The sequence below is a fragment of the Pan paniscus genome, chromosome 19 (assembly GCF_029289425.2).
Source record: "Pan paniscus chromosome 19, NHGRI_mPanPan1-v2.0_pri, whole genome shotgun sequence".
NCBI classification, from domain to species: Eukaryota; Metazoa; Chordata; class Mammalia; order Primates; family Hominidae; genus Pan; species Pan paniscus.
Window position 1 is genome coordinate 81,668,797 of NC_073268.2, and position 26,207 is coordinate 81,695,003.

The window sequence follows — 26,207 nt, forward strand, 5'->3', positions numbered from 1 at the left end:
CCACCATGTGAATGGGTCTTGTGGGCTTGAGCCCTTGCCTCCCATGACTGCCACGCCAGCCAACACCTGACTGCACCTGCCTGAAACCCAAGTGAGAACAGCCTAGCTGAGCCTGATGAACCCTCAGCACTGAGCGAGATGACAGGAAGTTACTGTTTAAGCCATTAAGTTTTGGGGAGGTTCATGTTGCTGTATGGCACACAGCTGGCAATCAGCAACTATTTATTTAATGAATGAATGACTGAGTGAGTGACTGAGTAAATTTGAATCTTCCAGAGGGTGACATAGCACGTCACATTTCCTAAATATGACACCTGAATACTTCAAGACAAATCTTGCAGAACAGGGCTTGACGGAATGCTAGTCTGAGAAACAATAAATGAGAAGATTGAAATGGTAGAGTTTGGGAAATATTGGTCGAGTTATGCCCTTTTATGTTATAGATGAGAAAAGTGAGCCAGACAGGTCAAGAGAATTGCCCAAGGAAACAAAACTAATTGTTAGACTCTACCTGTGAACGAATCTCCTTTCCTAGCTAAAGTAAAGGGTCCCTACAATGGTCTCCCTCCCATAGCCACATTTTAGCTAATTAAATAGATCAGGCTTCTAACTTGGTAGCCCTCTCTTTCTGTTCCATGATAAAGTCTTTGTGTCCAACTAGCTATTTTCCATGAGACCTCTTTTACATGGCAGACTTCCAAAGATGATATAAGAGTATGAATTAGGCTAGGTGCAGTGGCTCACACCTGTAATCCCAGCACTTTGGGAGGCCAAGGCGGGCAGACCACTTGAGGCCATGAGTTTGAGACCAGCCTGGCCAACATGGTAAAACCCCATCTCTACTAAAAATAAAAAAAATTAGCTGGGCATGGCGGTGCACACCTGTAATCCCAGCTACTTGGGAGGCTGAGGCAGAAGAATCGCTTGAACCCACAAGGTGGAGGTTGCAGTGAGCCGAGATCGCACCACTGCACTCTAGCCTGGGCAACAGAACAACAGAGCAAGACTGTCTCCAAAATAAAAAATAAATAAAAATATATATATGTATTAGCCTAAAGTCTAGATTAAGCGTTCTCAAAATAGCAGCACCCATAGCAACATCTTGGTTCTTTGGTTCTTTTGGTTTTCGGTCCAGTTCATTTGCCTGGACTGGGTGCGGTGGCTCATGCCTGTAATCCCAGCACTTTGAGAGGCCGAGGTGGGTGGATCACCAGAGGTCAGGAGTTCCAGACCAGCCTGACCAACATAGAGAAACCCTGTCGCTACTAAAAATACAAAATCAGCTGGGCATGGTGGCTCATCCCTGTAGTCCCAGCTACTCGGGAGGCTGAGGCAGGAGAATCGCTTGAACCCGGAGGTGGAGGTTGCAGTGAGCCGAGATCGCGCCATTGCACTCCAGCCTGCGCAACAAGAGTGAAATTCCGTCTTAAAGACAAAGAAACAAAACAAAACAAAACAAACATTTGTCTGACGGAAATCCTCGCTTAAAATGGAAATGTCTGGAAGAACAGATTTTCAGTGGAACTAGCTATCAGTGAGGAATCCAGATTTTAAAATTTCTTCAGTCTTATGTTACAAATTTAATTTCTCTTCCTCCATATGAGAAGTAAATCACATGATCTGATTTTAAAACAATATAGTGAAGAATGTTAACACTAGCCAGCTCAAAATCTAGGGTATTCCATTTTACTTTTCTTTCTTTTTTTAGACAGTCTTGCTCTGTTGCCCAGGCTGGAGTGCAATGGCGCCATCTCAGCTCACTGCAACCTCCACCTCCCAGGTTCAAGCAATTCTCCTGTGTCAGCCTCCCGAGTAGCTGGGATTACAGGTGCACGCCACCAGGCCCAGCTAAATTTTTTTTTGTATTTTTACTAGAGACAGGATTTCACCATGTTGGCCAGGATAGTCTCGATCTACTGACCTTGTGATCTGCCCACCTCAGCCTCCCAGAGTGCTGGGATTACAAGCGTGAGCCACTGCGCCTGGCCTCCATTTCCGCATTTCAAATACCATTACAGCCTATGCCACTGCTTCCTAATCAAGTCTCCAAAGCCAAGAACCACTTCAATATCAGTTGAAAGAAAGTTTTATCTAATTATCTTCATTCCCCACTTTGAATTGACCAACGATGTATCTTTTTCTGGTTTTATCAAAGGGGCTGCCAGGACAAAAGCACATCCAATTTTAAGTAGGCTTTAGTTAGCAGACTTAAAATTGATCATGCATTTTAGTTTCAGTAACTTGCAATTCCTACACCCTTTGATAATTCACTTTAAAGAGCAAACTGTCTTTAATGACAAGGCTTAAAAGAGACGACCTTTCTGAACAAAATATGAAAGCTCAGAAGAGATAGTTCTTTTAAGGAAACTATGAATTAAAATGACCTTGTGTTCTGAAACTTTTCTCCCACCATTTTTGATGTTTTACCTTTCCTTTTCACTCTTAGAAAGAAAGCTAAAACACCACTGCCTTCTATGGATGGTGATGCACTTCAATAAGAGGGCTGTTAATTGTTAATTCCAACTCACAGTTTCTTCTGTCTGCACTGTCTCTGCAGATGCCTTTAATGAGGTTGCTCACCACTGTAAGCATACACCTGTTTCTGAAGAAATCACTGTTGATATGTGACATTACAGGATAATGTTTGAATCTGAGCTATTTCCCTTTAATCATAGTCAATTCTTTCGTACGGTCTATGAAGCAAGTCCGTCATTCTCTGTTCCCTCAGTCTTCCTGTTTTCTTCATTATGCCCCTGATGGCTGCCTTCTGTGAAGTTCATTGTTGAGTGGGGAGGTTGCAAAATCAGAGCTCAGACCCCTGAAAGGGCGCACTGCTTGGTGATGCAGAAATGGTGGACTCGAACAAAATTGTGATATACGTGGATGACTGAATAGCTAACTTTGCTGTTAGCCCTTCTCTTCCCTGACCCCGTAAGTGGATAATAACAAACACCAAGAACCTGGGGTTGCAGAGTGTTTCTTCTGCTTGGCTTGTTCCAAACCCTTTACCAGCCACTACCTGTTGACAATTATGTGTTGAAATAGAAAAAGCACAGGTGGATGACTCACGTACAGCAGCCAATAATGATAACTTGAGATGTAACAAAATTAGGTACTTGTGATGAACAATTGATCTTCCAGCAGATAAAAGAACGGATGGAATCTTAGATGATTTTATAATAAGGCACAGTGTTTATAATTTATTTCCTGAGCACTTTCTTTTTCTCCCAGTAGCCATTTCTATACTCACTGCTCAACTCAGTAAGGAATTTCAAACATGCCAAATGCAATTTTTCTTTCTCTTCCTTTATCAGAGAACGTTCACAAAGACATTAGTGTCAACCATCCATTCCTATCACATCCAATCAAAGTGACCTAAAGTTTCATTCCCTTTACTCCCAGACATACATGACATGGTTCAGAAGGGAAACAGGATCTGGGTAATGTCAAAGGTTCACCAGTGTTTGTAATTTCATAACCCTTGAAATAAGGAAAAGAAAGAATGGCAGGCAACCTTCCAAAACACCTACTGATATTTACTCATGGAAAACAAATAGTCTTGAGTGGGAGTTCCAAAGCCAGCATACAATACAATTCACAAAGTATTTTCACCTCAAGCACCTAATAACCTTACTAACGAAATCTGGTGAGCTTCAACTTGTTTTCCATGGTCTGTACAGAAAGAAGTACTTAACGGGAATCCTGTAGGAATCTTTCCTTTCAGACTAAATCATAGTCTGAGTACCAATAATCCTCATTTGTTTCAATAGCATCTGCAATGATTTTGCTCTTTCCTAAATATTCTTGAAACCAGTACTATAATTTATTGTATATGCAGGAAAAACCTCATCTTCCAAAAGACAGAGACTTATATTCCTGGGGGAGGTGTCAGGGTGTCTGAACATTACCAGGCTGAGTGGTAGCCCCACAGAGATGAGTTAGTACAAGAATCCCAGGCCTCCTACTGATGGCCACAGCCCAGCCCTGTTTATGCCAATTCCCTCCCTGGCTTTGGAAGTTGCTGTAAAACCTGTTACTTCCTTATCATCTTTGTGGCTCAGTTACAGTACAAAAAGGGGTAATTAATCCTTGGGCTGCAAACAACAGACTTGGGCGTGGGAAAGAGAAAAGAATTTTGAAAAAGTGTAAATAAACTTTGTGCCCTGTCCTTTTACAGTAAACCAGAGGATCACAGCCCCACCCATGGGCCAGATTTTTAGAGAGCTCAAAATGCCCATGGCACACACCACACTGCAGTCGAAAGAATCTGGGGCATCCATTCACTCATTCTCCGCAATTCAAAATTTCCTTGGCAAATGGGTTGACCAATCATCACAGAACAGCTCTTGGGCATTTGGGTGGGGAGAGGGACCCAGACTTAACCATCCACTCATGGAAGCAACACCATAGTCTCTCAACCAGGTGGTGACCACATGCAAACCGGACCGAGTAAAGCACATTCTGTGACTACTTGCCAATGTGTTGTGTCCTCATAACCTGACCTCTAATTTTTTAGGCTTTCTTAAGGATCATCGATTGATATTATAATTAAAACAACAACCATAAAAAGGGAGATCAAGAAAGTAACAATAAAACCACAGCAGTTATCTAAAATTGTTATACCATATTCTGCCTCTACGGTTCCAGGATGTGATTGGAGACCAACAAGACAAATACTTGGACTGATATCAGATGGTCCAGCGATTTTATCCTAAACACCAATTCATGCACTAATTATGGATTTGATTGTTGACATGATATAAGGTATATTTTCCCAAAGTACAATTTGAGATTGCTAACATTTGCTTGGGAAAAATACCATATATATGTCACACTTATTTTAGCAAATGAGGTTCGATAAAAAGTAGAAATAAAACTGGTAAGTACAAAATAATATTTTAATAATATAGGAACATGAACATGAAAACAATGTAAACAGGTTAGAATTTTTGATATGATACTACAAACGTGATTTTGATCGTACGCAACTGGTAAAATTCTATGCAAAAGGATTAACAAGGCATATCATAGGAAATCACTTTGCCCAAATAAGCAGTTCTCAGCACATACTCAAATGCACACAAACATGAAAATCGGAAATAAAGGAATGTTAAAAAAAAACTTAGGCAGACACAAATAAAACCACCCCACTAGTGTATGAATGATGCATGTTTTTATGATCTTAATTACATTTAAGGATTTAAAAAATGCCACTGATCTCACAGTTTACAATATCCAAATCTTCAAACCTGCTGGAAGAAGTCCACAGCACAGCCTGGAAATTGCATCCGTTGCATTCTCTCGTGCAGTTACCTGTAAACCAAAAATCGCAGTCACGACTTTCTCTAGGTTTAACAGGTATGTCAATCAAAAAATAAGCTTCAATTCTGGAGAAGTTGATAGGGGTTGAAAAGGCTATTTGATATCAAAATGTCATAATTTATGCTTATCTATAAGGGATCAAATCTTACCTACACCGAGCAAACAGAATCTTTCGAAAAATGTGCGATTCACAAGATCTTTCCTTTTAATTCAAAGCCAAATAAGTAGTTCAGTCTTTCACTGCACAAACAGGAAGGGTGTTTGATGGAATTACAGCAGGTAAACACAATCTATGTTAGTGATGGCACTGGGAACCTTTGACTACAAAAGGTCTCATGCATCCCCAAAAAGAGCACTGAGGGTACTCAAGTCACTGTGAGTGCTGGATCACTGAGCTGTTGATCTATTCTGGTCTGGAGAACAATGCCAAACCCTTAGGGGAAAGGACTTTGAAGATGTGAGCTATCCTAGCAAGTACTGCATCATCTCACTATCTTAAAGGAAGATCGTGTCTCCTTCACTCCATCACTGGGCCTCAAGACAACGTCTTGTCCTCTTGTCCAGGTAAGGCCTGGACCTGCCGTGCCCCTGCAGATCCTTTCATCTTTCATCTTTCTTTTTCTTTTTCTTTTTGAGACAGAGTCTTACTCTGTTGCCCAGGCTGGAATGCAGTGGTGTGATCTCAGCTCACTGCAACCTCCACCTCCCAGGTTCAAGCAATTCTCCTGCCTCAGCCTCCTGAGTAGCTGGGATTATAGGCGTGTGCCACCATACCTAGCTAATTTTTGTATTTTTAGTAGAGACAACGTTTTACCAAGTTGGCCAGGCTGGTCTTGAACTCCTGACCTCAGGTGATCCTCCTGCCTTGGCCTCCCAAAGTGCTGGGATTACAGGAGTGAGCCACTGTGCTCGGCAGATTCTCTCATCTTGTTTTGATAGTACAGACTAAGCACTGGGATGAGAAGGGGGGTGACTTCTTAAAGACATGCTACTTACTAAAAACAAGTCTTTTTCAAAACTTGTATTATATCCAAGCATTTTAATAAAGACAAAGGCCAAACAAGGAGGCTCACAGGTGCCACAACACAAACTAATCAGGAGACAGACACCTGCTTATGGGCTGTACCTTCTGCCTTGATATGTAGTCAGTTCTTCTTGAAGGATGGAAGCTCTCTTTTGCAGAAAATTAACCTAGAAAAGACACCTTGTGTGAGAAGAGGTGGACGTGGCTTACATGTCAATATTGTGCAAATAGTATGGCAAGATTTTATTTAAATTCAGACAATTCCCTAGATAAAACTCAGAGGATTTGTTGAATGTCAATGTTGTGTTTTTTACATTTGGTCACATCCCATCCTTATTGAAAATCCATCAGATACGACAGAATAAAGTTCAAACTCCTCATTGCAGAGCCATTTTGATCTGGCCCACCCCCATCATTGTGGCTTTACCTGTCCTCACGCCCTGCCCACCATTGCTGCTTCTACACCATGTCTTTCTCGCTCCGTTGCTCTTTGGCCCAGGCCATTTTCTCTCTTTGGAACACTTGTCTTTCTGTCTCCCATTCATCCTCCACCATTTGGTTTAAATGTCACCTCTCCTGTGGAATCGTTCACCTCCTCCCCAGCTGCTCCTCGCCTCCTAGCCCCAGGCAAAGCCAGCGGTCCCCTCCTCTGTGTTCCTCCCCTCTATTACTGGTACTTCTCAAACTGCTTTGTGGTTATTTGTTTTCATATCTCTTCCCTAAACCTGAGAGCTTCTCTTGGGCAGGAATGACTTTTCTGTCTCTCCACCCCAGTTTCTTTTACAGGGCTGGGCATGTAGCTGGTTTCACTAGCTGTTGAATGAATGAATGAATGAGTGAGTGTAAGGAAAATTACTGCTTTCTGGAAACCTCAATCCATTCTAGGGATTCCCGGAGGTTGGAGAGACAGAACTTCATAGCGGAAAGAGCCTGAGCTTTGTCTGGAGTTAGGCCAACTTTGGTTCAATTCCTGGCTTGCCATCTGTGGCTCTAGGAAAATTACTTAAGCTCTTGATGCTTAATCTGTGAAATGGGATTAATGACAGCTACTTCCCAAGGTTATGAGGATGACATGAAACAACTATAGAAACCGCCTAGTGCAGAGCTCAAAGCAGGTACAACCCCCAGACCGCCATTCTTAGGGGGCTGGAGGAAACTGGGTTGTTTAGCATATTCTCTTAAATCAGACCTTTACAAAGCATTTGATTATTGTGTAGCATACATTTCTATACTGTTAAAGATGCCTGTATCAGGCATGGATTCAAAAGCACCTTACACAACCCAAATGGTTTGGGGCCAACTTTATACCATGGCTTAATGTAATCAAGAGTCAGTGGTATTTGATCGTTTCAGAATTGTTTATTCTTGCATCTTTGGTCTGAACTGAAACCATGGCAACGGTTGATCCCGAAACATAGTTATGCAAGGGAGTACAGCTGGCAGAACAGAAAATGTGCTTGAAAGAGAAGAAAACACAGTCTTTCTAAGTGGGTGCATCTCAAAGTGGTCCTCCTGGTTTTGCTTATTTGTATAGCACCCTGGTCTTCATTTTATCCAATTGCTCAAGTGACCCATAGGACAATTGATAATTTTGACAGATGCAGGGATTACACTGATTCAACTTCCCTCCCCCAACCATGCTCTGTAATCGGAATTCCAACAATTCTCAAAAAACACAGGCACCTGTGCTTTCAAACTAAATTTGCTCACTGTATGGCCTGTGACTCCTCCGTGCAGCTGCCAACTCTGAGGCCCTATCGCAGCTGGCAGCACTCTCTTTCTGGGTCAGCATCCAGTTTTAGGAGGCTGAAGTGGCTTTTATTACAGTGAAATGATATGAATGATAACAGAAGCCCTGCAGGTGGGTATCAGATTCCTTTTTTTTTTCCTCTTCCTAAAAAAACTCCTCTGAAGGCGTCAGGTCCTACATAGCTGACACTATCTGTAGCTCACCTACAAACTTAATGGGTAAACCACACCTGGAGTGGAGCTTTTCATGTAAATAAAAATTATTTAACCCTTTGTATGTTCCCATTCTCCTCCACTACTTATTTTTATATGCAGGCGTGAACAAAATTTCATAGCCCTTAGAAGCAAAATCGCAAACAGTAGCATATGGATTGAGATTATGAACATTTCATTTTCAGATGAGAGAAGTTTTACTAGGGGAATATAAAAGGAGCAGCTAAAATGTGTTCCACATTTTATCTTACATATTATAAATAGATAATGTGGATATCATCAAACCATATCATTTATTTTATTCATAAATATATTTATTAAGTACCTGTTATGTGCCAGGCAAAGTACTTGATACAGGGAGTAAATAAATCCTTTCCTTCATGGAATTTTTCAAGGAAAAAATATGTCTTAAACTTCAAAGTGGGCTGGGTGCAGTGGCTCATGCTTGCAAAGTGAGGCTGAGGTGGGCGAATTGCTTGAGGTCAGGAGTTCGAGACCAGCCTGGCCAAGATAGCAAAACCCCGTCTCTACAAACAAACCCCCATCTCTAAAAATTAGCTGGGTGTGGTTGCATGCATCTGTAATCCCAGTTACTTGGGAGGCAGAGGCAGGAGAATCGCTTGAACCTGGGAGGCAGAAGGTGCAGTGAGCTGAGATAGCACCACTGAACTCCAGCCTGGGTGACAAAGTGAAACTCCGTCTCAAAAAAAAAAAAAAAATCAAAGTATATTGGAGATGTGAATATGTAAACTCTTTCTCATGATACCAACAATACGTAAAACATTCAAACATGTTAGAAGTTTTTCTCACATCGTGAACCACATCACATTTCTTTTTTTTCTTTCTTTCTTTTTTTTTTTTTTTTTTTTTTGAGACGGAGTCTTCCTCTGTCACCCAGGCTGGAGTGCACTGGGCGTGACCTCGGCTCACTGCAACCTCCGCCTCCCAGGTTCAAGTGATTCTCCTGCCTTAGCCTCCTGAGTAGCTGGGATAACAGGCATGCACCACCATGCCTGGCTAATTTTTGTATTTTTAGTAGAGACGGGGTTTCACCACGTTGGCCAGGCTGGTCTCAAATTCCTGATCTCAGGTGATCTGCCCGCTACGGCCTCCCAAAGTGCTGGGATTACAGGCGTGAGCCACTGCACCCGACTATATATATATATATATATATGTATGTATATAATTTTTTTTTTTTTTGAGACAGTCTTTTTCTGTCATCCAGGCTGGAGTGCAGTGGTGTGATCTCGGCTCACTGCAACCTCTGCCTCTGGGGTTCAAGTGATTCTCCTGCCTCAGCCTTCCAAGTAGTTGGGATTACAGGCACGGGCCACCATACCCCGCTAATTTTTGTATTTTTAGTAGAGACGGGATTTTGCCATGTTGGCCAGGATGGTCTCAAACTCCTGACCTCAAATGGTCTGCCTGCCTCGGCCTCCCAAAGTGATAGGATTATAGGTATGAGCCACCATGCCCAGCCAAGAACCACACATTTCAACAAGAACTATTTAACCTAATTGTTTGAATACCTTGTCATTATTTTGCCTTAAACTTAGAATACATCTTGTTATCTCTAACGACCATGTAAAATACACCAGAATAAAAGTGCTTCTAACATAACTGTGCTTTCAATTTCTCTGCCCTTCTGCACAGTGAAGAATCAGCCATATGCTAAGTGATGGCATTTTGGACCTGATACCAAGAATAAAAGGATGAGGCTATATTGGAAGGTAGACTGTAAATGAATTGAAGTTATAACTGACTGAACTTTTCAATTTTAAGGGTACTTTAAAGAAATTCTTATTGAGACAGTGAGTTATTAAACAAGTAAGAAAAAAATTTAAAACAAAATGAAAATTTATCCTGAGTAGTAGGTTATGCAATAACATCACATTGATTTCTGGCAACAATTTGGAATCAGATTTATTTGCAAGTTTCTTTTCAGAGTATCCCCTAAATCCTTGGAAAATGCCTTGATTCTAGTAATTACCTGTGATTTTAGGGAGGAAATGGTGTCTTCAAGTTCTTGTCTTAGGGATGCTGGCATCAATCCTTTCAATTTTGTTTCATATTCTTGTCGTATGTAAGTTATCTAAATTGGAAAAAAATTAAGAGTTATCTTTTTACCACATAAATGATTGTTTTGAATTTAAGAAGTCCCAGAACAGTATCTGTTCATCACAATGAAAGGTTTGTTACATGCAGTCAGAAACCAGACAATAAAGATGAAATAAGAAGAAAGAGTTAAAAACTGAAAAGGCTACCCAGCCTGACCCTGTGACTCTGAGAGAGATGGTCCCTGTAACAATGCTTTATTTCTTTAAAATCCTCATGAACACAATTTTCAGCATCTGATAAGTAAAATAATTTTTCTCTCCTCTTCACTCATGAGGTTCCCCACTATACTAGCCCTGCAGCCTCTCCTTGATCAGGATGTGAACTCCAACCATACTAAGCTGTCATCTGAGGACAACTCATAGCATGTCTCTGCTTTGATTAAAATACTCCTTGAGGGGGTGGTGGCTCACGCCTGTAGTCCCACCACTTTGGGAGGCTGAGGTGGGCAGATCACTTGAGCCCAGGAGTTTGAGACCAGCCTGGGCATCTCTAAAAAAATATAAAAATTAGCTGGGCATGGTGGTGCACAACTGTAGTTTCAGCTACCTGGGAGGCTGAGGTGGGAGGATCCTTTGAGCCCAGGAGATCAAGGCTGCAGTGAGCCAAGATCAGGCTACTGCACTCCAGTATGGGTGACAGAGTGAGACTTTTTCCCCAAAAACCCCCAAAAATCCCTACTCCTCCAAACTGTCAGGTAGTTGGGGCACTAAATGTGATTCATATAATCATGAAGACATGAATGAAGGAGAATCTGCATAGCTGTGTCTCCGACCCTCTTTGACACAAGTAGACAGGTAGAGTGCACTGGGCATAGGAAGGTTCCTGGTTCCTGGTTTCTTTCTGCCTCCCGAATGCTATCGGGCCTGTGTTTAACTAACTGATGCTCACTGGGCTAGTAAAAAAAATAGGTTGGTGGCTCATCCCATTCATCTCTCTCAAGGCTAAAGGAGTGAGTGAGAGGGTAGAAGAAAAGCCTTTGGAAGAATATGCCTGAGCAGGATGAAGATGTGCATGGATGAGGCGTGAATATGCATGTGTAGATATTGGTGTCTTTTTCCAGCTGTGTTTCTGTGTTTCTCTTCCACCTACTGTGAAATAGGATAGAATTAATTATTTTAAAAATCTGTTGCATGTGCTGTGCATGACTTAACCAAACATTAAAGCTGAGTTGCAGTGTATCATACCAAGTGATTCATCATACGCACCTGGAAATAGGCAATATACTATGAAAATTGTGTACGACTGAGTTGAGTTGGATAAGCCTATCAATTTGCTGAAGACAATTTCAAATTAACAGTCTTTAAGACCGAACTTTTCTTACACTAAACTGAATTAAGGAAAAAATGTGCTTAACAATTCATTTCATTACCTACTAAAATCCTGTGGCCACTGTTATAGAACATAAATTTTCAATTTTTGGCAAAGTGCTTTTTTTGGGATATGTTAAAATCCTGTGACTTATATCTAAAGGAAAAAAAGAAATAATAAAACATGATCTCTCCCACAGATGCAAAGTCTTTGCTGATGAAATATCTGTTGATTCTCCTGTCTACTGATTTTTCTCACCTTCTCTTCTTCAGCTTACTTCCAAGTGAGCCAGTTCCAGCTACTCACTTACTTGAGTCAGTTAGCTGACTCAAATGAAGGAAAAATGCAAAGCAAAACGCATGCTTTATAAACCAGACCTCAGGGTAACATTTATTGAGGGTTCATGGGTTATATATTGACTATTTTTTTTTTCTATCACTCAACACTGGTTCTGAAAGTTTGAGTTTCGACTCTTTTAAAAACAACTCATGCATGCACTATTTCCTCTTTAAACAAATTTTATTCTGTATTTTACTACTGAAATATGTTGTCCTACCCATCCCACCCCACAGTAAAAATCTCATCCAGGCTCTCTATTTCTTTCCCTTATCCCCTCTTCCACCACACCATCCCGGGACAAGTGCTCCAGGATTCCCTGCCCACTGGCCATTCTGGAGTGTGTCCTTTGGGTAGCAATGTGGAAACCACCAGGGCCTTTGGGGAGAAAATGGAGGGGGCTGAAGGAGTCCCAAGAGGGGCTTATTTGAGGGCCTTGGATCCTTGCTCATAGGTGAGCTTGATCTCATCATCTGGACAGGTGGAGGCAGATTCTTCCTGAGCATAGGCATTGCTCAAGTACTGCTGCACGCCCTGGAAGGCCTCAGGGATGGTGAATCCCTGGTATTTTTTTTTCTTTTGAGATGGCATCTCAATCTGTCGCCCAGGCTGTAGTGCAGAGGCATGATCTTGGCTCACTGCAACCTCTGCCTCCCAGGTTCCAGCTATTCTCTTGCCTCAGCCTCCTGAGTAGCTGGGATTACAAGCACGCACCACCACACCTGGCTAATTTTTTTTTTTTTTTTTTTTTTTTTTTTAGTAGAGATGGGGTTTCACCTTGTGGGCCAGGCTGGTCTTGAACTCTTAACCTCAAGTGATCTGCCTGCCTCGGCCTCCCAAAGTGCTGGGATTACAGGCGTGAGCCATGACACCCGGCCCCCTTGGTACTTCTTACACACCACTTGTACTATGTGGAGCGTTGGCAACAGGTTGCAGTCAGCCAGGGTGAGCTCACTGCCATCCAGAAACTTCCTCTGAGAGATGCCTTCATCTTCAGCACTGGTTTCATCCACTTCTTCTGAGTGGCGGGATGTCAAGTGATTGTCTAAAACCTTCAGGGCTTTCAGGAGTCCCTTCTCCAGATTGTCACTGAGTGCTGGGTTTGAATTCTTGATGTAAGCAGAAAATTTGGCAAATATGTCCTGCTCAGCTGTGTTGGATTCAGGGTTCAGAGCTGCCAGCTTGGGGTACCTAGGAGGGCACAGCACTGCCTACAGAAATTCCTCAATCTTGTTGGTGTCCTTGTGCTCTTCCATGCCATACAGCAGGAATGGGAGCTGCCCTCCTGGGCACAGCTTTTGCACTATCTTGGTCTGCCTCTTGGTGTCAATGATGGTGACATTGAAGGTGACTCCCTTGAGCCACAGCACCATGAACAGTCTCTAGGAGAAGGGGCAGTTCCCAATCTTGGCCCCATCACTGCCAGCCTTCACGAACAATTCAACTTGCAGTTGTTCTTCAGCTATGGTTGCACTGGGGACCAGAAAGTGGCCATAGCTGGGGGAACTGGGGCATGAACTATTTCTTACATCTTTATCTGTTTAGAATGTCTATCTGTTTTCCTAAGCTGGCACTCAGCAAGAAGGCCATGTTCCGTTTGAGTGCCAAGATGGTGAAGCCCAATGGTGAGAAGCCGGACAAGTTCAAGTCTGGCATTTTCCAGGGTCTTCTGAAGCTGGAGATGAACTCGGACCTCAAGGCTTAGCTCAGTTGCATTTATAATGCAGTCCTTGAGGATTTGGTCTTCTCACGTGAAACTGGATGGCAGCCAGCTCATACAGGTTAATTTGGACAAAGCACAGCAGAACAATATGGAAAACAAGGTCAAAACTTTTTCTGGTGTCTATAAGGAGCTCATGGGCAAAGACGTTGATTTTGACTTTCCAGAATTTCAATCGTAAACACAAATTATAAAGTATATTCACAGTAAAAAAACAAAAAAGTCTATCCATTGCCTGTATATTTAAAAGACAACTTTGCTGGGTATAAAAATGCTTCAATCCCACTTTCTTTCTCTCATAACTTTGTGAACACAAAGATCAAGTTAGCTAGGCATGGTGGTGTGCACCTGTAGTCCCAACTACTTGGGAGGCTGAGGTAGGAGGATTACTTGAGCCCCTCAGAACATTTCTACAGTGTTTTCTGGCATTACATATTGCCATGGTAAAGTCTGAGGCCAATCTGATTTTTTTCATGTTGAATATAACTTTCTTTTTCTGCTTGGATGCTATGATTTTCTTTTTCCTTCATTTAGTAACTTCACTGGGAAATGCTTTGATACTAATTATTTTATATTAATTTCCTGAGACATTGTGTGTGCCCTTTCTACCTTTACATTGTATTAGTTGAACAAAAGTTTCCTTTGTTAGAATAATTACTTGTATTTTATTATATATATATACTTATATGTATTTTTTTCTGTTGGTTCTCTTCTTCAGAGACACAAACTTTGCATGTGTTGACCCTTCTTTGACAATCTCCCATAATTATACATTTTCTCTATTATAACTTTTATTTTCATATCATTTTATTTTGAGACAGGGTCTTGCTATGTTGCCCAGGCTGGTCTCCAACTCCTGGACTCAACCAATCTTCCTGCCTCAGCCTCCAGAGCAGTTGAAATTACGTGCATGCATCACTGCACCAAACGCTTCTTATCGTTTATATCTATTTTATATTTTCATTTCATTTTGTATAATAGCCTCTAGCCTAATTACTATATTTCCTTGGATGGTTTTAGTTATGATTTTTCTATTTTTGTTTCATCTACTATGGTTTCAATCTCTGTAATCTTTTGCTTTTGTCTACCATTTTTCCTAAGCTCTGAGAGATCACTTTTCATCTGTCTGTTGACTTATATCATCTTTAAATATGTCTCTTCTTTTTTCTACTTCTCTATCTCCCTCCACCATTTTCCTTGTGAGAGAGATGTCTAAATGTGTTTTGTGAATGCTTTGACACTGTGAAGAGCTGTTATAAAGAACTGTAATTAGTCTGAACCTTCCTCCTGTAATTTTCCATTTGATATACAGAACATTATTTGCTTACATTCTTTCTTCTCCTCTCTTTTAATCCAGCAAAGATCATATGCTAGTTCCTTTTTCTAAAAGAAAAATTACACCTCCTTTTTGAATGGAACCAGCTATTTGCTGAGAGTTGAGGTGTGGCAGGGGCAGCTGGGGTCAGGCCACAGCTATGCTGTGGTTTTGTTGTCTTCATTACACTTTGACCAAATCTATGATTTCATTTGCTCTGGGGGCCTATGTCCCTCAGTTTTCAAGTACTTTGGAGGTCACGGCCAAGTACTTAAGCCCTTTGGTTCACGCTTATGGTTGGTTTCTCTTGACTCTCCTTCCTCCCACCCTGCCCACTATTCACATGTGATGGTTTCTCTCTAGTAGGAGGCTAGGCCATAGAGAGTAGAAGATTGGGTGTGACTAAGGTTGCTCTTTGATCACCATTATTCCTTCCATCACTTTTCAAATTCAGAAGTTATATTTTCCAACATTTATTGAAGATTCGTGCATTTATACTTCCTGTCTACTCCTTTATTCTTAGTTTTTGTGATTTTAGTGAGTTTGAATGAATTTAAAATAAGCCTCTGGAAAATATGAAATTACCTCATGTGTGAGTGAGACTATCAACTGGGAAAATATTACTACCCTGAATTCTTAAACTCAAATGCTCAATTTAAAAATCATTATATAAAGCTGAATTCTGTTACTTTAATAAAGTCATGAAAAACTTTAACGAATCTGTTTTCATTCTATTTATGAGGTTAATAAAATTACCACGAGCAAACATTTACTGAGGACTTTCTGTGTGCCAGGTGTGACTCTCCATGTTTTTATATGGACTTAATCCTTCTGATGACCCAATGAGGGAAGCACAGAGAGGTAAAACATGATTTGAACTCAGATAGTCTGACTCTCAAGCACATATGATTGTCCACTTTGCTCTACAGTTTCTCAAATAATCCTTCTAAATGCTGAGCTGATTTTTCCACCCCAGGGGGAAGAGAATGCCAGAGACACGTGGGTAAGAGGAGTCTTTGCTACCACGCTCTAGTGCTTTCCCCAGCACAACAGGGGCCAGGACCAGGGGATGGGGCGTTGAACTGCAGTGCTTCCAGACATCCATCTAGTCAGCGATCTTTTTAAAAATGTGACAACAATAACAATGACAACAACAACCGGTTCCAGAGGACTCCCCACGCCTTCCCATTGATTTTAAAATTTTAGCTTACTACAGATTTATATATGACCAACTGAAGAAAACCTACACAAATGCAACGTATATGTCTGACCTAAAATAAAAGTTTCACAAATTCCCCAAAGAAGCACATATTCAAAAATCCAACCAGTGAAGGATACATGTAAATTTGTCACATGGCAAAATGACAAAAGAAAAGGAAACAATTAGTTTATATGCCTATATATCACTCTTGATTCTTGTTTTTTTTTTTTTTTTTTTTTTTTTTGAGACAGAGTTTTGCTTTTCTTGCCCAGGCTGGAGTGCAATGGCGCGATCTCGGCTCAGCGCAGCCTCCGCCTCCTGGGTTCAAGCGATTCTCCTGCCTCAGCCTCCCGAGTAGCTGGGATTATAGGCATGCACCACCATTCCTGGCTAATTTTGTATTTTTAGTAGAGATGGGGTTTCTCCATGTTGGTCAGTCTGGTCTCAAACTCTCGACCTCAGGTGATCCACCCACCTTGGCCTCCCGAAGTACTGGGATTACAGGCATAAGCCACCGTGCCCGGCCTTTTTTTTTTTTTTTTTTTTTTTCAAGAGACAGGGTCTTGCTCTGTCATCTAGGCTGGAGTGCCATGGCACAATCACAGCTTATTGCAGCCTCAACCTCCCGAGGCTCAAGTGATCCTCCTGCCTCAGCCTCCCGAGTAGCTGGGACTACAGGTGTGTGCCACCATGCCCAGCTAATTTTTTTTTTTTTTCCCATATGGATAGTTTCTCACTATGTTGCCTAGGCTGGTCTCAAACTCCTGGGCTCAAGTGATCCTCATGCCTTGGCCTCCCAAAGTGCTAAGATGATAGGCATAAGCCACCATGCCTGGCTTTTGCTACTGCTTTTCTATCCCCACCTCTGACCCAGGCTGTGTTTAAGGGGAAACAATGAGAGAATGAGAACTTTTACCTGTGGACTATTCATGAACTTGGAACTGCTTGACTATGAAACAATCTGGCCTTACAACAGACCATGAAGCAAGATGAGGTTGAGTGGAGTTAAGCAATGGGTTTGATGGACACAAAATTCCTTTGATTCAAGATCAAAATTTTTACTCATACATGTATTTTATTACTATATTTGAATATTAAATTCATTAGCATAAAGTGTCCTATTATACCAGTGAGTGATGTCTATTAAACACGAAGGTATTCAAAGGCTGGTCTGCTGTGGCTCATTTCCATCCTCTCTCCATTCCCACCATCCTCAAAAAGCACTGTGGATAATCACGTGCTCTTCCACATCCCTCAACCACATTGCACCAAAGAGAGGGGCTTCCCTCTCTCCACCACGGTTACTTCTCTCTCTACCTTCCTTCATCTTCCTTCCTTTAGCAAAATAAAATTAGGAAACTCACTCAGGACATTGTGATAATGACATTTCTATAACTAGTAATGACTCCTGTAAGCTGAGTGGAAATGGGGTCTTTATAACATGGTGCCCATGTGACTAAAGGGCTGTGCCCTGCTCCGTGGCAACAGACTGCCCACTTTTCCCTCCAAGGCACGGCACTGACACTATGATTCCCTTAACTTTTAAAGTGAACTGTGAAGACCAAGACCATCCCTAACTAGAGTTTCATGTTCCAATCAAGTAGAACTGAAATCAAGGGTAATCAGACAAATGATCATTTGCATAAATAATAGACTATAAGGTGTATGGAATGTGCAGTTGACTTGAGCCAAAGGGTCCCTAGAGATAAAAATTCAAAGTGACATTGGAAAAAAGGAGCCTTGAAAATCTATAATTTCATTAAAAATAGCGAAGGGAGAACTAAAACATATTTTATCATGTTTTTATTCAAAAAACACTGCATTGACCGGGCGGACTGGCTCATGCCTGTAATCCCAGCACTCTGGGAGGCCGAGGTGGGTGGATCACCTGAGGTCAGGAGTTCAAGACCAGCCTAGCCAACATGGCGAAACCCCGTCTCCACTAAAAATACAAAAATTAGCCAGGCATGGTGGCAGGCGCCTGTAATCCCAGCTACTCGGGAGGCTGAGGCAGAAGAATCGCTTGAAGCCAGGACGTGGAGGTTGCAGTGAGCCAACATCGTGCCACTGCACTCCAGCCTGGGCAACAGAGTGAGAGTCTGTCTCAAAACAAACAAACACACACACACACACACACACACACACACACACACACACACACTGTATCAACCAGTCATGTCAATATGTCAAAACCATGTCAAATATGTCAACTTGTTTATAATAAAACAAAAACTAAGATGGAAATGTGCAGCTCTGTGCAATCAGCTTAGGCACAGGCCTCAAATGCAAGTTATTTTATTGCAAGCTCCAATGTGCCTAACACGGAATTGTCTTTTGAGGAGCTGAGAAAAGAGGAACCTCCTATTCCATTGCCACTGGTTTATGCTACAGTGGTGGTTTATATGTCTCTGCATAGTCCTTTATTATCATATTTTGAGGTAAGCGTGAAGCAGTTCAGGAAAATAAGTGTGCATGAAGCCAGGTGTGGTGGCTCATGCCTCTAATCCCAGCACTTTGGGAGGCTGAGGCAGGAGTATCGCTTGAACTCAAGAGTTCAAGACCAGCCTGGGCAACATAATGAGACCTCATTTCTACTAAAAATAAAAAAAAATTAGCTGGGCGTGGTGGCATGCATCTGCGGTCCCAGCTACTTGAGAGTCTGAGGTGGGAGGGTCACTTGAGTCCAGGGGGTCCAGGCTGCAGTGAGCTATGTTTGTGCCACTGCACCCAGCCTAGGCAACTGAATAAGACCCTGTCTCAAAAAAAAAAAAAAAAAAAAAGTGTGCCTAATATTACTTTACAAAGCCCAACAAGCATTTCTGGGGGCAGTTCAGCAGAGAAAAAGGGGAACTAAGTAAGAATTCTATGGATGTTATCTCCTTAATCTCTTTCCACTTTGCCACTGGTACCATCCCAATCCAGAATACATTCAATACATTCATCTTGCACCTGGATGACTGCAATATTGGCATGTTGGTTTTGCTTTTCAAGCAGAATTTGCTTAACTTTTAAGATGAAAATTAATATCCTGTATATGGCCAACAAGGCCCTGTACTGTCTGGCCCTATCCACCTGCTAACCTCCTGCAACTCCAGAGAGTCACCTGGCCTCTGGAATACCAGACATGTTTGCTTTCTTTCAATTCATTCACCAATGCCCTGTGCTTTTTCTCACAACAGGATGGTTCTTGTTTTTTCTCTAATTCTTCTTTCTTGTTGTGTGGGGTTTTGCCACTGTGTCCATCTGGACCTCTGGATGTTGGGGGCCCCTGCTCTGTGGTGATGTCAGGGAGGGTGCAGATCTAGGCACCCAGGGGGAGGGAGCTTGGCCAGACCTTCATGATGAGGCTGTGTTGGGGCCAACTGACTCCCCTTTAGACAAGCCATATAGCCCTGAGTGTGGCAGGCATGAGCTTCATTAGCAAAAACGGACCCCACACCAGCCCTTGCTTTCAAGCTGCAACCCAGGCTCCTAGCACTTTCCTGGCAAGAAGCACTTCTAGCATTTTTAGCCCCTGTCATCCCTAACAGGTTTCCTCCCAGCTGCCTCTGCTTGCTGCTGGGCTCAGTACCTGGAGGCTGTGGCCTCACTCACCACTTGGGTTCTGCTCTGTTTCTACATCACAGAGATGTTCGTCTTGCTTTTAATACCAAATACTGGCCAGGAGCGGTGGCTCATGCCTGTAATCCCAGCACTTTGGGAGGCCAAGGTGGGCAGATCAGCTGAGGTCAAGAGTTCAAGACCAGCCTAGCCAACATGGTGAAAACTCTCTACTAAAAATACAAAAAAAAAAAAAATTAGCTGGGCATGGTGGCAAGTGCCTGTAGTCCCAGCTACTCAGGGAGGCTGAGGCAGGAGAATCGCTTGAACCCAGGAGGCGGAGGTTGCAGTGAGCCAAGAAAACAAATCCATCTTTCTAATTCTCTCTCTCGCTCTCTTTTTTTTTTCTCTCTTTCTCTATATATTTTTTATGTATATATATATTTTATTTCCATAAGGTTTTTGGGGAACAGGTGGTATTTGGTTACATGAGTAAGTTCTTTAGTGGTGATTTGTGAAAATTTGGTGCAAACCATCACCCGAGCAGTATACACTGAACCCAGTGTATAGTCTTTTATTCCTCGCCCCCTTCCCACCCTTTCTCCCTGAGTCCCCAAAGTCCATTGTGTCATTCTTATTCCTTTGTATCCTCATAGCTTAGCTCCCACTTACGAGTGAGAACATATGATGTTTAGTTTTCCATCCCCGAGTTACTTCACTTAGAGTAATAGTCTCCAACTCCATTCAGGTTGCTGTGAATGCCATTAATTCATTCCTTTTTATGGCTGAGTAGTATTCTATTGCATATAGACCAGAGTTTCTTTATCCACTCATTGATTGATGGACATCTGGGTTGGTTCCACGTTTATGCACCCCTTGTGAATTGTGCTGCCATAAACATGTGTGTGCAAGTATCTTTTTCATTTAATGACTTCTTTTCCTCTGGGTAGATACCTAGTATTGGGATTGCTGGATCAAGTGATAGTTCTACTTTCACTTCTTTAAGAAATATCCACACTGTTTTCCATAGTGGTTGTACTAGTTTACATTCCCAACAGCAGTGTAGAAGTGTTCCCTTTTCATTGCATCCACACCAAAATCTATTATTTTTTGATTTTTTGATTATGGTCATTCCTTCCTTCCTCTCTCTTTCTTTCTCTTTCTCTTTCTTTCTCCTTCCTTCCTTCCTTCTTTCCTTTCTTTTCTTTCTTTCTTGTCAAGTCTCACTCTGTCACCCAGGCAGAAGTGCGGTGGCATGGTCTCAGCTCACTACAAACTCCAACTCCCAGGTTCAAGTGATTCTCCTGCCTCAGCCTCCTGAGTAGCTGGGATTAAGGCATGCACCACCACTACACCCAGCTAATTTTTGCATTTTTAGTAGAGATAGGGTTTCACCATGTTCGCCAGGCTGGTCTCCAACTCCTGACCTCAGGTGATCCGCCTGCCTTGGCCTCCCAAAGTGCTGGGATAACAGGCATGAGCCACTGCGCCCAGCTGATTATGGCCATTCTTGAGAGTGTAAGGTGGTATACAAATGGCAAAAAATGCTCAACATCACTAATGATCAGGAAAATGCAAATCAAAACCACAATGCGATCTCTTTTTATATTTTATCAATCATTGTAGAGTGTTTGGAGCTGAGGGGGTGCCTGGTAATATGAGCTAATAGAGCCATCTAGTAGAAAAGGACAGACTGTTTTGTAATCTTTTGATTTAATAAAGTGTAGGGATTAAGAGCCCAGATGCTGAAACTGGGGTATCTGGAGTTGGGTCTGAGTTGTGCCCCTAATCTGTGTGCTCCCAGAAAGAGTAACTTCTCTGTGCCTCAGTTTCCTTATCAGGAAAATAACTTTTCAAGGCCACTGTGAAGATTAGATGATTTAACACCTGCAAAATTTTTATAAGTTGCACATAATAGATGTTCAATAAACATTAGTTATCATTATATGACTTAATGGAGATTTTTATTATACATATTTCATTATATTATGTATATAGCATGAATTATATTTATATATATATTCCATTTAGCCAATTCTCTATCATTAGACTTTATTGCTATTTCTAATTATTTGCAACATTAGAAATCCTTATAGCAAATTATTTGCATAAATTAATGATTGAGGACTCCATTGAAATGTTTTTGTATTTTTTAGTATCTGTGGATTGAGAAAGTACCTTACCAAAAGCTCCTATGAATCCAGAATCAATTTTAAATGAATTTAGATTTTATAATTCAAAACAATCTATATATATTTGAAAAACAGTAGTGCCTGTTTATCCAGGATACCAACAATGGCTAGTGAGTGTCTTAGTTTGGGCTGCTATAACAAATACCATAGATTGAGCAGATTAATCAATAAGCATATATTTCTCACAGTTCTGGAGGCTGAAAGTCCAAGATCAGGGTGCCAACATGGCCAGGTTCTTGGCAAGGGCTCTCTTCCTGCTTCCAGTTTACAGCAATGTGTATGTGGACCTCCCCATATGGCCTTTCCTTGATGCGCTCTGGTCTCTCTTCCTCTTTTTATAAAGACATTCATCTCATTATGGGGGACCTACCCTCATGACCTCATCTAGATCTAATTACCTCCCAAAGGCCACCTCCGAATACCATCACATTGGGGATTAGGGATTCAACACATGAATTTGGGAGGGGACACAAACATTCATTGTATAGCAGTGTGCATATGAATTTTCTCAGATCCTTGTCAATAACTCTGGTCCACAGGTGGGGAACCATTGCTTTATTGTAAATGACTTAATTTAAGGGAAGGATCTCAGCTCAAAACTCTCTTTCCATCTGGATTTCCACCAATACATAGGAGGATTAAGGGAAAATAACATACTTCTACTCATTGTGGATTATTCAGAAACTGTTCTTTGAATGTCTGGCTTAGCAGAATGTGTTAAGTAAAGTGAGTTTGACTGGTGGGTAGATTGAAGGGGGCAGGAGGAGGGGAGGGAGAAAAAGAGGTGACTTTGGAGCATGGCATGTACTCTGAGGGAGGGTGGACAAGGGCAGGCACTGCAATTGGCCATCTGGTGTAAGAAGAGTGCAGCAAAAAGACACAGGGCTTCTGAAGGGTGGCGAAGGGCCAGAGGAGGTGGGCAGGAGCTGGGCACAGGAAGGCTTGCTGGGAGGGATCAGATGTAACATAAACAGGAATGTGGAGGATGTTTCTGAGGGATGGGCCTTTATGCAGCCAAACGTTTTTGCATAGGCTTTTTAGGGGAATGAGTATATTTTGGTTTCAAGAATAAGAATGAGGGCTGGGCACGTGGCTCATGCCTGTAATCCCAGCACTTTGGGAGCCAGAGGCGGGCAGACCACAAGGTCAGGAGGTCAAGACCAGCCTGGCCAACATGGTGAAAACCCATCTCTACGAAAAATACAAAAATTAGCCGGGCGTGGTGGTGCGCACCTGTAGTCCCAGCTGCTTGGGAGGCTGAGGCAGGAGAATCGCTTGAACCCAGGAGACAGAGGTTGCAGTAAGCCGAGATTGCGCCACTGTACTCTAGCCTGGCAACCAGAGCAAGACTCCATCAAAAAAAAAAAAAAAAAAAAAAAAAGAATAGGAATGAAAGAAATAGTAGTAAAAGATGATGCCAAAAAAATGCTGTAGTACAGGTGAGAAAATGTACCGCCTTCTAAGAAATTCCATTTTTATTGGGGTTAAAGTATCATCTGTTGCCACAGCAACTGCCAAGAAAAATCCGTTTTAAGAAAGGTGCTCTGCTGCAGAGCTCATGTACTTTGATTCTGAAGTATAAAGTGAAAATGTAGAAATAACTGCAATTTTCTTAACAATCTTAAAAATATTCATTTCCCCCCTTTCTTCAATATCATTTCCTCTTCACTTTCTTTATTCTAACTGGCGTCCTCTCAAACTAAGCGTGCAGCGCAATAGGAGTCCTCCATTCCCGGTTCATAGGAACCGTTCCACCGCAAGGGAGTGAAGCCTGCTGCTTAACAGGCCTGGGACTCCAAGGCAAGGGGTGGCTGGTGCAGGAAGCAGTTGCCGACCTCTGTTGTTTGAAGGGTGGCATGAACTAGTTTCTGGAAAGGGTTATATTTTCAGGACCATTTTCTGATCCTGTGGAGAAAAAGGTGGCTTTAGCATGAGTGAATGGTTCAAACCTAGTACTTTAATTAGGTTTAGATGCTCTAAATCCAGCTTCAGGTAGTTCAAAAGATTCTCTGACACCAAAAAGAAAACAAAGGTCTGGTAAGTCTGCCTCTAAGGATTCACACACAGAGGAAAGATAGAAAATGGATAACATAGTCAAAGGCCAGAAAATTACTAATAAACTGTCTGAATTTGTTCATGAATCAAAGACTTAAATTCTGAATAAGATTGAGGTTGTCATTGGGGTCGTACCACGGCAGCAAAGACTCAGAAGAGGAACTCGGACAGCGATCCATCCTAAAGCACAAATTATTGCGGAAGCCGGGCCAATAGTGATTGGCAAAGGGAACCTGACAGAAGAACAGGCCCTTATCATAAATGCTTCCTCGGATAATGTCACTCTTGACACTGGAGATCCAGAACCAAAACCTATGATCATTGGCACCAATAATGTGTTTAAAGTTGGCGTCATTCCCAAGCCATGGAGATGGGAGATAATAATGTCATTGAATTAAAAGTGTATGTAGGCAGAAATCTAATATTGACAAGTGGCTGTCTCACTGGCGCTTGTTGCAACCTAAACACTTTTGAAGTCATCCCGGAGAATACGGTGATCTATGGTGCAGACTGCCTTTGTTGGGTGCAGGCTGAGCGACCGCAGCCTCAGACACTACAGCTGGATTTCTTGATGAAAATCTTGCCAAATTACCACCACCTAAAGAAGACTACCAAAGGAAGCTCAACTCCAGTAAAGAACTAAGAACAGTACATGACATGAAGATAACATTTTGTCTTTGACTGCTGTATTTTGAATGGGCCACAGTGTTTATGTACTCTTAGCAGCTCACAGAATAATACATGTTGACTTTATATTGTAAAATTGGGTTGAGAGGAAAGTAATGGATTTTCATTGTAACTGTCCTTTATAATTCATGTAAAATGTATTATTTTCCTTTATCCTTGCTTCTTTTCTGATAATTTACAGATTTAGCTTTTCTTTTGTTATATAAACTGCTAGCCACAAATTTTAGTTATGTAAAAGACTACCCATTACAAGAAAGGACATATTGTTATGTATTATTTATATTCTAGCATAGGCTAAACTGAATAAAAATACTGGTAACAGGAAAAAAAAAAGATTGAGGTTGTGATGTAAAATAAACACATGTGAATATTAAAATTTTGGACAGTATTTTGCATATAAGCAATACCCTTTACTACCTGATGGAGATGGAAAAGCTGAAACCATATTACAGAGCTCCTATTAATAAATGTGGCCTTGGGAAGTACTCATTTAGAATTTCTCAAGACACATGTAGCGGAGATTTTATTCAGCAGCATTCATTCCAGCATTTACTCCAGCATTATTCACTAGTTTTCTGGTAACTGGAATCTACCCCTCTCCCATTCTCTGACCCACCCAAGGGTCAGGGGTAGAGTATGTGATGGGACCCTAAGGCAATCATCACGTCGCATTATCTGGAGCCATAACTATTGAGGGCCTGGTAACATGATCCAAGTCCAGGTAACCAGAGTCACTGACAGTCAAAGGATGCAGACTCTCTCATCCACTGGACTTTCCCCATTGATGTCATTCTGGAATTGTGACAACCATCTCGCTACCACAGAGTAAGAAGTGAACTGAGGGTTTTGGCAATCCAGGGGAAGAATTGAGAAGTGGAGAAAAATAAACTAAGCCCTTTATCAATCTGTACCTAAAGTTAGCCCTGTCTTTGGATTTTTCAGTTTGGGTTAGATTTTCTGTCACTTGCAACCCAAACGGTCTGAATTGAAACAACATAGAATATGCAAAATATTCACTTACATTTATGTGTGTTGCATCTGTTAGACCAGGGGTCAACAAACTTCAGCCTGCAGACCAAATTTGGGACACTGCTTGTTTTTGTAAATAAAGTTTTACTGGAACACAGCCATGCTCATTTGTTTACTTATTGCCTGTGATTGCTTTCTCATGACAATGGCAGTATTGAGTAGTCTTGACAGAGACCTTATAGCTCACAAAGCCCTGAAACATTTGTTATCTGGCCCTTTATAGAAAGTTGGCTGACCCCTGTGACTAGACCAAGCTCCACTAGGTAGGGACTGAGTTCATTTTGCTGAATGCTATGGCCTCAGCATTTAGCATGGTGCCTGGCATATGGTAGCAACTCAATACAATAAATATTTGTTGATGAATGAATGAATCACACAGAGCTTACAACCTTTGGTGT

General features: G+C 41.8%; 1 protein-coding gene and 2 pseudogenes across 22 annotated transcripts in view; 1 reads left to right on the forward strand and 2 right to left on the reverse strand.

Annotated features, from left to right (window-relative positions):
• Nucleotides 1-4,884: 4,884 nt before the first annotated feature.
• CEP112 (centrosomal protein 112) overlaps nt 4,885-26,207 on the reverse strand; it is a 554,108-nt gene continuing 532,785 nt past the window's right edge. For all 22 annotated transcript variants that reach the window (XM_063599331.1, XM_063599328.1, XM_063599327.1 and 19 more), the window contains 3 exons: nt 10,299-10,400; nt 6,449-6,513; nt 4,885-5,313 (listed from right to left, as the gene is read on the reverse strand). In XM_063599331.1, the coding sequence (XP_063455401.1) occupies nt 5,310-5,313; nt 6,449-6,513; nt 10,299-10,400 (171 nt within the window). In that variant the 3' untranslated portion in view covers nt 4,885-5,309. The remainder of the gene's footprint in view (nt 5,314-6,448; nt 6,514-10,298; nt 10,401-26,207) is intronic.
• LOC103785076 (chloride intracellular channel protein 1-like) lies at nt 12,349-13,462 on the reverse strand (annotated as a pseudogene).
• LOC106633997 (dynactin subunit 6-like) lies at nt 21,347-24,769 on the forward strand (annotated as a pseudogene).